Genomic DNA, 12,491 nt, shown 5'->3' on the forward strand with positions numbered 1-12,491 from the left:
TCATGTGATCACTTTGTGACATTTTGATCTGTTACTTCCATGGTGCTTTTTGTCCATTTCAGAGCCTAACAGTCTATATTATGCTGCCCCTACACTGTTATTTTTATTTATTCTATATAAACTATATAAAAATATTTGTAATAAATGCATGTATTATATTTTTGTATTTTCATTTAATAGAATAAAAAAAATAATATAATTTTAATACATTTACATGTTTATTTGTAATAAAATATGTTTCAATGTATGAAATTATATATATGAATTGATCATTTAAATAAATGTACATATTATATTTATTTTTTATATAATAAACTAAAATATTTTGATATATATTGATGAATTGAATTTAAATATAATGTTAATAATAATATATTTTAATGCAATATGAAAGAAAATATATGCATTATACTCTCTCTTTATTATTCGAATATAAATGTGATTTCAATAAATTCATATATTTATTTCTTATATAATAAAATAGAATATATTTCAATATTATATGAATGAAAAATATATTATAAACATGTATACATATGAAAACGAACATTTTTGTGGAAAAAGTTCAAAATAACAGTATTTATATGAAAATAAATATTTTTTGTAACATTATAAATGTCTTTACTGTCATGTTTGATCGATTTAATGCATCCTTACTTTATAAAAGTATTGTTCATAGATAAATGCAGGTTTTTGTCTATTTTGAAAGTTAACAGCCCCTATTCTGCTAAACTTCTGCTGTTGTGTGCCACAGAAGAAAGAATACACCATCAGAGTGAGTAAATGAAAAAAAAATGGACTGAACTATTCCAATAAGTTTTGCTGGTCCACCAGCTAGATACCAACATAAACCAAGCCGAACCTGAAAATGAGTCATGATTGTGTGTGTTTAGTGGAAGTGGTGAGGCGTGTTTGTACCTTGAACCCACTGACTGATGGTGGTGATGGTGAAATGCTCTCCGTAACCTGAGTGAAACACTCGAGAGTTCCTGGCCTCAGACGAAGCCTTGGTTCCTGAACACACAAACACACATAAAACTCCAGCATCAGCTCCTCTTCAAGATATTTCCTTTTCGAGCTGCTGTTTGCTTTCCATTGCTGGGCAAACAAGTGGGCAAAAGAGGCTCACCCTGATAGACGGCATGATCCTCGACTGCTGAGGACGCGTCCCCTTTGACTGTAATAAAACTCCATGGATGCCTGCAGAGAAACACACACAGGAGAGAGAGCAAGGTGTGTGAGGGACAAATAAGTCAGAAGATTTGGCCATGAATAAGTTGTCCCTCCTTGACAAACATTCTGACTTTCACTGCTGTAAATGATGTTGACTTAAGGTGTGATTGGCGGCTCGCGCTTCTCAGAGAAGACTTGGTAATTACAACGCTAGAGTTTCCCAACAGCCCCTGCTCCTCTCTGAGAGAAGCAGCCTGACTGACACCATCATCAGGACAATTTTCTTCAGCTAGACCAGACTGACAGACCAAAGAGGTGTCGCTTCTCCATCTGTCCAGCAGGAGCGTGACGTCCACCACATGTGACCATGTACATATTTCGGAAGGAAATTCTTTTTCTCAGAAGCCAAAAGTCTAAGTCCAACTTTTTGTTTAGATAGATTCTGCTTTGTGAGTTTGTTAACATGACCTTTTAAATGTGACCCATATTAGTGGTCTGAAACCGTAAATGCCAGGAGTTTTATCGTTAACTAAAACTGAAAAAATAAATAGTAAAAAGTAAATCAATCAATCAATGAACAAAAAAATGACCGGTTTTAATAATGCATTAGTAAAATATTGGAATTAATATTAACTTGTTAGTCCATGTTAGCTATATGTAGTGTATTTAGCTAATGTTAACAAATAAAACCTTAATGTAAATTGTTACCATGTACTTTACTCTTTCTTCCAAGGCAGGCAAATGAAAAATTGTTTGGTCACACTTTATTTGGAGAACAATTCTCACTAGTAACTAATTATTAACTATAACTTTTGCCTCAATAAACTCATAATTTGCTGCTTATTAATAGTTAGGTTGTTAAGTTTGGGAATATGGTCATGCAGAATGAGGTATTAATATGTGATTGATAAATACCAATAAACAGCCAGTATGCTAGTAATATGCATGCTAATAAGCAACTAGTTAACAGTGATAATTGGACCCTAAATTTAAAGTTTAATTAATTTTAAAATATATGTTATCAATAAATGTATTTTTTTTTCTTTTAAACAGAAACTAATAATGAGGACTAAAGTCAGAATACTTTGTAAAAGTATGCAAACTAAACATGCTTAACGTGTGCTTTTGTGTTGCTATGACTCACATCCAGCCGCTCTATTCACCAACCGCCTGCTGCATACAGGACATTCAACTAATCACCGCAATTGCAAGTTTGCCATATAAGTGGCAGTGAATTTTTGAAAGATACTCTTTATAGCTTTATAGGAAGGCACTTAGAAAATAAACCTGCCATTGTGCCACTGGCCATTCTCACTGGCCTCCATCATTTTCACATCTAAGGAAGCAAGTATGAACTTTTGAGTTAGAGTTAGAAATTCATGAAATCTGCCTGAATACAAAATCAAGTAGGCACATTCAACAGCATTGTGAACATAACCATTCTGAGTTGAAATATAAATATATACATTGTCCCATCCTTAAAAGTCATCTGAGCTGAGCTATTTTTTCCTGATGTGGTTGGATTTGTGTGTGGGAAACATAAGTCATTATGTGGAATTATTTAAATGTGAGCGATTGTAAAGTTTAGGAGCAAATGACTTTCCCAGGCATCACATTTTGCACAGATTCTGGATTGTAGCTTAGTGTTTCATTAAACATTTGAATTACTCCAAAGTTGTTATCTGTCACAGCTATGCTGATAATGTTCTCACAGCCAAGCTTCACTCATGTAAACAACAATTACATTCACACAAGCCGCAGCATTTCCTATCCAATGCTGAGAAGAAAATAAATCACTCAGAGGTTGATGTTTCATAGTTTAGGAGACCTAATGGAGGTTTCGGTTTCATTCAAATATCAGCTTTGTCTCTGCTAAAATCCCATAAGAGAAAGAAAAATTAAATGAGACAATTGGTGATGTTCAGAGAGAGCATGCAGCTATAAATTAAAGTCTGTGATTTTTCATTCCTAATTCATAACGATCTGCAGTCCATTTGCAACGTTCTAGGATTCGTTCTAGTAATTTCCTAGTAATGACTTCATAAATTCATGCAATTTATATTCCATAAACTGAAAGGGCTTCCCAAACCCTGTTCCTGGAGATGGACATCCCGCAAAATTCAGTTCCAACTCTAATCAAACACACCTGAACCAGCCAATCATGCCCTGCATCCCAATTTCATTATTATCCATCCTAAATAGTATGCGATTAGAATTAGATTGTATACTTAGATTGGTAGATTTCCATAATGTGCATCTGCATGCTTTTTAGGCTATAATATCACACAATCCTTTGTGCAACAGAATAAATTGCAGCCAATGATTTCAAACTGGCTTGCTTTGTATTTTTATGCTTTCTTTTTGTATTACCCCCTTTTAAATTCCAGTCTGTCAAGCACTTTGAGTTGCATTTTATGTATGAAGGCAGAAGAGGTGCTATACAAGTATTATTTTTTTTTTTTTCCCAGACCCTTGAGGCATATTTTATACATTTCCATCAAACGCGCCATAAAAGTTTCCTCTAGTTTGTAAGCTCTATTAGAGTTGTGTGCAGGAAGGTAGAACGACAGGAACAAGGTTTGCCACTTATTTAGATGCTATTTCAAGAAATATATTTCACTGGTTTCAGAACAGCAGCGATGCAAGGAGAAAAATGTAAACGCAGCCAAGCTGATACCTGACTGGACCAAATTGCTCTAAATTCAGTGTCCAATTCTCAACTAATGCTAAAGCAAATTCCAGACTGGTCATGGATAAGCAACTATTGCAAAGTTGGAAACTGGTCATAGTACCTGAATCCAAGTCGATGGAAGTGTTGGCTACCCAGCTTAGTCAGAGCCTTTTTAGCCAGATCCTCCAGGTTGTTAGATCCTTCGTCATTAACCACCATGGCCAAGATCTGCCCAGTTTCCACCTCGTCTACATACTGGGCCAGTCGTCTGCTCTCGTCCTTGCTCCTATATGTGTCAAACCTACACACACACACACACACATGTAAAAGTGGGTCACGGAGATTAATCATAGACCAGTCAAGGAATGTTACAGGAGCCAGTAAGCATACCGAGTATGAATGATTTTTCTGAAGGCTGTGATTCAATAACAGAAGCTCATTTCTGTGATAAAAAATAGTCGTAGATCAATCGCCTGCGATTATGCCAACTTGGAAGCGCTGTTTGTTTTGACAGTCGATTTGTAATTACTGTTTTAATTCCAACCGTACATTAAAACCATCAGTTAGTAACAAAGTAACAAGCTTTAATCTGTCAAGAAGCAAGCCTGCCATAATTAGGAATGATGTTTAAGAGCAAGAAATGTCCCAGTCAGCAAACAAACTTGGCCCAGATTTGGCCTGCATCTGGCATGGCTGGCATTCATCCGGCACTGGCATACAGTATGTGGGCCAAATATGGCCCAGGTTTGGCAGAGGTGGTATCGGGTTTAAGACGGCACACAAGACATGGGCCAGATGTCAAATGTAGTATTTGACCCAGATGTCAAATATAGATATGTGGGCCACATAAGTATGGCCGATCTTGACCCACATATAAAATCCATTTCAAATATTTTTTACTAAAATCCCAATGTTTTCCCATAAAGAAAGGTAATATATTTGCATATATGTGAAACACTGTTAAATATATTGAACTACATATTGAAAATATATTTTTAAAATGCATAACATGAAGCTCATATTGTAAGATTATGTGTTTACATGTGAAATTATATTCATGCCTCATATCTTATATTATGGAATAGTATATCCTGTTGTTTTATACAACTGACTTCAAACAATGTTTTGCATTCACTGCTTTCAAATTCTCATTCAATTTACAGTTAGATGTAGGCCTAATTATATCCACTTAAACAACACATGATGAAGTTTCAGGACACTTTATTTGACTTTTATGTACTATTTATGTAAATACGTAACTTTGTGTTTTAGGCCATGCTGGCCAATCAGAAGCATGAAAACGTTTCCAGTAGGCGGAGATAACAGCACAGGCTCCGACATCACAAGCCAAAAAAATCTTCACCCTGGCAGGAGCTTTCAAAATGTTGTGTATCAGTGACTTGGTGCAGGGTTTGCGTGAGGACGAACGGCCAAACCGCGAGTAAAAACCTGCGGTTTGAAAATAACCGCGTTCGTGTGGACAGGGCCAATGGGCGCGCGTGTTGAACATTCAAATGTATTTATACTGGAGTGGAGGAGGTTACCATGGTAACGGCGTCAACTCACTATCTGACAAGTAGCAAGAGACTGTCTCTCTGCTGTTTTCACTGCTTTCAGGTAAGTTTAGTCCCTAAAGTTACACAAATAATACATACAACCGTTCCTGACACTTTCTTACATGAATGAATGAATGATGCATTTATATAGCGCTTTATTGTGTATTGCTGTACACCCAAAGCGCTTTACAATCATGTGGGGGGGGGGGGGGGGGGGGGGGGGGTCTCTCCTCAACCACCACCAGTGTGCAGCATCCACTTGGATGATGCGACGGCAGCCACAGCACAACGGCGCCAGTGCGCTCACCACACACCAGCTACAGGTGGAGAGGAGAGTGTCATTGAGCCAATTAAGTGTATGGGGATTATTAGGAGGCCATGATAGACAAAGTAACTGTAACTGACACGTTTTTGTCGAATCTTTATTTACAGGAGTGGTTTAGTGTCTTCAAAAAGACCGTTAGCATCACAACTGTTAACTAGCTAGAGGCTAACTATTAGAGGTAAGCTAACTATAGATTTGAGCTCTTATTAATGAACGTTTGAGATTTTAAGCACATTTTATGTGTAGATGAGCGGCTTTGATAGTTTTGTAAATGTTTTGCTGGTACTTTGTCTAGATAAAAGGAAGTCACTAAGCTAATTAATTTCAACTAAAAGTCTGCACTGTGGGCTCAATCAATGACGTCATTTACATGGGCTGAAACTATTTCAAACACGTTTTTAACTTTAATTGCAAACAAATATTGATAAATTGTACTGTGATTTCAGGAGCGTCAGAAAAGAAACCCCTAAAACGGGAAGTTACAAGAAGATTTGTAATGGGATCTGCTGGCATGAGATACAGGAAACACAGGTGATCTGAGAAATCTTATTAAATAACATATTTCAGAATATAGTAACTATATCATCATGCATCTGTAAAACCTAAAAATATGAATAATGATATCTTAAGATTTGTTGTATATTATTATTATTATTATTATTTATCTTTTCTGCATTTCAATTTTGCTGTAGTTTGTTTATGTCTAATAAACCTGACATTGTATACTACAGTTTGTTGGCTATGTGACATATTGTTCCTATATTCTTCCATGCTAATGACCGTGCTGCAGAGCTGGGACGGGTCTCTTGTCGAAGAACATCTCCAAAGCGCCATGAACCATCTGACTAGTAAGTAAAACCTCAAACATTCAAAAGTTTATCAAACATTCAATAAAATATATCAAATAAATATCAAATATTTCCTGTATGTCCTACAAGGCCATCTCGTTTAACTCTGCACTGCCATACCCCTACATACACCACAACCTACAGAGGGCCCATCATAATTTCGAAAAAAGACAGATGATAATAAAAAAGTTATTTGAAATTAAAATGAATAACGGTAAGACAGAACCAGAGCCCAGACAGCAAGCAGTGTCGGCCCAAATACGGCCCGCACACTATGTTGCTGTCTGGACTGTGAACGTACCTCACTTTAAACTGTAACGGTCTGCATGTATATTATTTTCCAAACTTTAAATGTTGTGAAGTTTTTGTTCAAGCAAACTTTGTTGCTTGTGGAAACCTTACATGAACCTTAAAATTACTTAAAACTGAAAATCTTATTTGCACTCTTGAAGACTATTCACCAAAGACTGAATTTCAGTCCGTTTTCTGTACTCTTCACCATTGATGCCAAAATGAGCATTCACAAGAGCCTCACACTACATTGTTTGTTTGAATTGTATTTCAGGACAGTTCGTGAAGACAGATAACCTGGACAGATATCAGTTCCAGATCCAGCCTCCACACCAGACTTCTCACTCACAAGGATTGCTGTCTACTAGATATTATGTGTACTCTTCAGAGTTTGGTGCATGCAGATATTATTCAGGGACATGAACACTTGAATATTGCAAAAATAGAGAAAGTACCTTATTTAAGAATTTTATGTTAACTGAGTAAACATTATATATATATTAGTGCTGTCAAACGATTAATCGCGATTAATCACATTCAAAATAAAAGTTTTTGTTTACATAATATATGTGTGTGTACTGTGTATATTAATTTTGTATATATAAATATAAACACATGTATATATTTCAGAAAAATATGTTGTTTATATATTAAATATACTTATGTATAATATAAATGTATATACATGTAAATATTTTCAAAATACATATGCATGTGTTTGTATTTATATATACAAAATTAATATACACAGTACACAGATATATTGTGCAAACAAAAACGTTTATTTTGAATGCGATTAATCATTTGACAGCACTAATATATATATATATATATATATATATATATATATATATATATATATATATATATGTGTGTTTATTTTTTTTTTTTTGTCGTTTGTTTTGTTTTGTTTTCCAAAGCACCTAAAAGCCAATTCACACTGCCATAACCCAACAGGGTGAACACACTGACCAACCAAAACAAATAAGCATGTTTTTTTTTTTATATATATAGTTTTTGTGGAAGTGTGAACTGACCATAATGCTGTATGTTAGGTGTGAGATTCATTCAACTTTGTTTGCTGATTAAACATGATTAAATATTTGTTCAGAATATTGTCGTTGTTGTGACTGTTCATCTGGGAGGGGTGTGTATCAAGTGGCTTGGTTATGGTTTTGTTGAGGATGACATATGGAACCCATCTGGTCCAGCATAGGACCAGAATAGGCCCACATAGCGATTTTTCTCTGGCCCAGCTCCGGCCCACAAAATCATCTTTCACTTGGCCCACATACCGCAATGACTTACGGTCCTAGTGTGGACCAGGTCTGGTTTGCAGACAAGGGCCACACATGGGCCATAACTGGCCCAAGTCAGGGCCAGTTATGGGTAATTAGCTTGGCTGAGACTTGGGCCAATTATGGCCCATGTGTGGCCCTTGTCTGCAAACCAGACCTGGTCCACACTAGGACCGTAAGTCATTGCGGTATGTGGGCCAAGCGAAAGCTGATTTTGTGGGCCGGAGCTGGGCCAGAGAAAAATTGCTATGTGGGGTGGAGGAGAGATGGTGTCCCACTGACCTATCAGTGTCCAGCACCTCTCCGGTCTTGGGGTTGATGACGTGAATGATGATGCCTCTGTTGCCCCAGCTCCTTTCGAAACGGTAGCTGTTCTCATTGCCCTGCCCAGGATGGAGGGTTTTGTTCAGGAATGTCCAGGACAGCTTCTTTCTGCCGTGAATCTCCAAGGTTCCTTTGGTTCCTACGCCAAGGTACTTGCGGCCAAAATAACTGTGTTCAACTTCGGTATCATCAGACCTTTTTCAAAACAACAAGAAATCAGTATATCAGATTGTCCAATGAATTCAGAATTGAAGAGAATGCATTTTAAATTCCAGATTTAAGATGTCAAAGGATTGTGATTCTAAATTTATGTATACATTTAATTACTTTTTTAATTCCATGTCAGCAGCTACTCTTACGAAAACAAAAATATAAGGGAATATATTGGAAAGTATAATGTGATGTCTTAAATAATACATTTCCATATATGGGAAACTAGTGAGTATATTTTTCAACATAATGCAATATATGCAGGGACCGTAAATGGCTATAAATTGATATATATGAAAAATATATAGCAATGAATGCAAAAACTGGAATCAGTGAATCATTAAATATGATATGTTCAAAATCGCTGATTCATTCAGGAATGAAACAAAAGTGACTTTGTGAGTGAGTCATTGAATCACTCATTCAACCAGTTTGTTCAAACTAGTTTATAATAATAAATATTCATATGTAAAAATGTTTAAATTACACATTTTCACACAGTTTCAGCTGTCTTTCACCCTAGTGACAAATGAGGTCAAGTTCACACTATTATATTTTTGTTTAAGTACGTCTGGGAAAATGTAAGCCATATATTTTATTTTATTTTATATTTTTGAATTTTTTCAAAATTCTGTAAATTCCTCTTTCGAGCACTACGATTCAAATTTCCATTCAACTTCCAGTAAGGTTCGGCCAATTCAAATTTGCAGTCAAGAACTGAATGGCAGTCGGTTAACCGATTCTGAATTTAGCCCAAATCCTTTAAGACTGCTTAAAATTACTGGTTAAAACATTTCTGTCCATCAAATTCTCCTCCAAAACTTTTGGTGCTCTGTAAGTTCCCTTATGAAGGCTGCAGGAGTGTTTCAGCAAGTCTGATGATATTTCAAAGCCTGTATTCATACCTGCCAAAGAGAGAGATGGTGAGGTTGCCTTTGTAAGGGCATTCTGGACTGCCGATGTGAAGTTCACCCTTGTTCCCGATGAGGATGTGCTTAGCCCGCAGAAAAATAGGTCGACTGGAATCAGCGATCACAAGCTTCCCTAAAAAGAACAAACAAAATCAAGCCAGTCCTGATCTTTCACCCTTGATTTGCAGCCAATGAGGATGTTTTCTAACTTTAATTCTAGTTCTAAAAGAAGAAAAAGATGATTATTGGCAGGGAATATGATGGAATTCCCCCATCGAATATTCCACGCTCAGGGCGACACTGAGATGAAATATGTTTTGATTTAAGCCTGTCAAGGCTCTTGTCACGCTTCGCCTTCATCATGACAGATGTAAATCTTCACGGCACTTTAATGTTGTGGAGATGTTTGAAAGACTTTTATTAGGAAGATCTACCTCCGTTGAGGATCTCGATGGAATGGACAGTCGCGGATGAGGTGAGGATGACTTTGCGGCCGTAACCGATGGTGACTCTGTGGGCTTCATTGTGACCGGGAGTCCAGGGTTGTAGTCCAGGCAGCTTATCTGGACAAACTGGAAAATATATAGACATGTAAATGTGAATAAGTAACAGCAGTCATGCTGCATGTTCAGAAATACACAGTCATCTTTTCATTAGATTCTCATTTAATGAAAAATAAAACTTTCCTTGAGCTACTGAGATTTTAAAGCTTAACATACTATGAAAACATAACTTTCAGAACTCAAAATGTCCTTTCCAAGAAGAAAAAACTTAACGACCATAATAAATCGACCTCAGGGTCACATGTATGCAAGGAAAAAACTTCAAATGAAACAAACATTTTAAGATGAATGACCTATATATCTCAGATGTCTAGACTAAAAATTGACAATGATAACTCTTCAGTTCATCTGCTATTACTGCGTCGATAAAAAGAAGTCAGCGGTTGAACCACAGGCGGATGTTTCTGACTGCAATCATACATTTAAGTGTCATCACATATTAAAAGGGTCTCATTCTTCCCTTTAATGCTGTAAAAACCTCTGAGAAGCCACACACTTGATTTGAATACACACAGCACATCTCCAGACCCAGAGCAGCTGAGAACTTTCATCATGAGCGTTTCCATATCTCTGCTTTGAAATGAGAGTAAAGGGCTTCACTGAGCTTTCTAATGCATTTTCTTCTGCGTTACAAAAAGTCAAAGCCTTGAGATGCAGCAACAAAAATAATGACAGTAATAATCACCCAGAGGAATGGCTTATTGCTCTTTCATAGCTCAGCAGACTAAGGGGTATCAGTTATGTTCATTTAAGTATAAAGTCGTTTTTCTCCAGAAATTTAGCAGAAATAGAAATAGCTGAATGTAGCATTTACCCTCAGAATTAAAAAAACATGATATAAATAAATAGATAGGCAGATAAATAATTAGATAGATAACAAAAAAGAATTAATTTGAAGTAAAACACAAAAAAAAAAAAATACACAAATACTTAATAAAATGAAAGAAAATATAAAAATAAAAGCTAATTCAAAAACTTTAATGTTACTATTAGAGTATACAATAATAGTAAAATAACACTCATTTAAATTAATAAAAAATTATAAACTACTATAGCACAACATGAGAAATTGTCTTTTTCTCAAGAGAAGCATGAAAAAGACTTAAGCAAAAGTCTCCATTTGCTCTTCAATTAATTTTATTGCTGTCTGGGCCAAACAGATGAGATATTAAAGACATAATTTTTTTTTTTTTTCTGACCTAAGGGACTACTAGCCCAAGTTGCAATTAAAAATGATGAATCTAGCACGTTGTGAAAATGTTTGGGAGGATACAGTCAATTACTAGGAGCGAGAGATTTGCATCAAACCAATTATAAAGTTCATAATCAGGATTCACTTCCTTCAGCTACTTGTAACATTGCTTCGGGGGGACAGCTGACATGGAGGGTCACCTAACAGTAGTGCAGAGGTCTCTTATAAAGGGATCAAACACACAATCATGTATTTGTCTTTTATTTTATGAATCAAAACATGCCAGGAAGGAATAAAGGAATAGTTCAGACAAAAATGAAAATCTATAAAAAATTGTATCAACCCTCAGGCCATCCAAGATGTAGATGAGTTGGTTTGTTTACCAGAACAGATTTGGAGAAATGTAGCATTGCATCACTTGCTCACCAATGGATCCTCTGCAGTGAATGGGTCCCATCAGAACGAGAGTCCAAACAGCTGATAAAAGCATCACAATAATCCACAAGTAATCCACAGCACTACAGTCCATCAGTTAATGTCTTGCGAACAGAAAAGCAGCATTTTTGTAAGAAATAAATGCATCGTTAATACATTTCTAAGTTTAAACTGTGGCTTCCAAAATATTGGAAGTATTGGAAATATTGGAGTACTCTGTGTAATATTGCTTTCTCCGGTGAAACAGTCATCTCATCTGAATCAGGAGAGAAATATGCATAGATCAAGCACTGTTTACAAGCGAAAAGCAGTCCAAAACAGTTCTAAACAAATAGGTTGGTGGATTTTGATTGAGAGGAAAACTACAGTTAGACCTTTTCACTGGAGCAAATATTATTATGGATTATAATTTGGACACAAGTGACAGTTTAAAGTTAAAAACATCTTAATGATGGTTTTGTTTCTTACAAACTCGTTAAGAAACAGCTTTTTGCTTCACAAGATGTTAACCGATGGACTGGAGTGGTGTGGATTACTTGTGGATTATTGTGATGTTTTTATCAACTGCTTGGACTCTCATTCTGACGGCACCCATTCACTGCAGAGGATCCATTGGTGATATTATGCATACATTTCTCCAAATCTGTTCAGATGAACAAACAGACTCATCTGCATGTTTGATTGCATACACAAC

At 36.0% G+C, this 12,491-nt stretch overlaps 1 protein-coding gene across 1 annotated transcript in view; it reads right to left on the minus strand.

Annotated features, from left to right (window-relative positions):
- LOC306888058 (cell migration-inducing and hyaluronan-binding protein-like) overlaps positions 1-12,491 on the minus strand; it is a 145,890-nt gene that overhangs the window by 74,973 nt on the left and 58,426 nt on the right. Inside the window, exons 3-8 of the mRNA XM_079446179.1 lie at positions 10,042-10,179; positions 9,602-9,740; positions 8,445-8,681; positions 3,966-4,145; positions 1,130-1,200; positions 919-1,014 (exon numbers count right to left, since the gene is read on the minus strand). Coding sequence (XP_079302305.1) covers positions 919-1,014; positions 1,130-1,200; positions 3,966-4,145; positions 8,445-8,681; positions 9,602-9,740; positions 10,042-10,179 — 861 coding nt within the window. The remainder of the gene's footprint in view (positions 1-918; positions 1,015-1,129; positions 1,201-3,965; positions 4,146-8,444; positions 8,682-9,601; positions 9,741-10,041; positions 10,180-12,491) is intronic.

Source organism: Barbus barbus (assembly GCF_936440315.1).
Source record: "Barbus barbus genome assembly, chromosome: 2".
Lineage (NCBI taxonomy): Eukaryota > Metazoa > Chordata > Actinopteri > Cypriniformes > Cyprinidae > Barbus > Barbus barbus.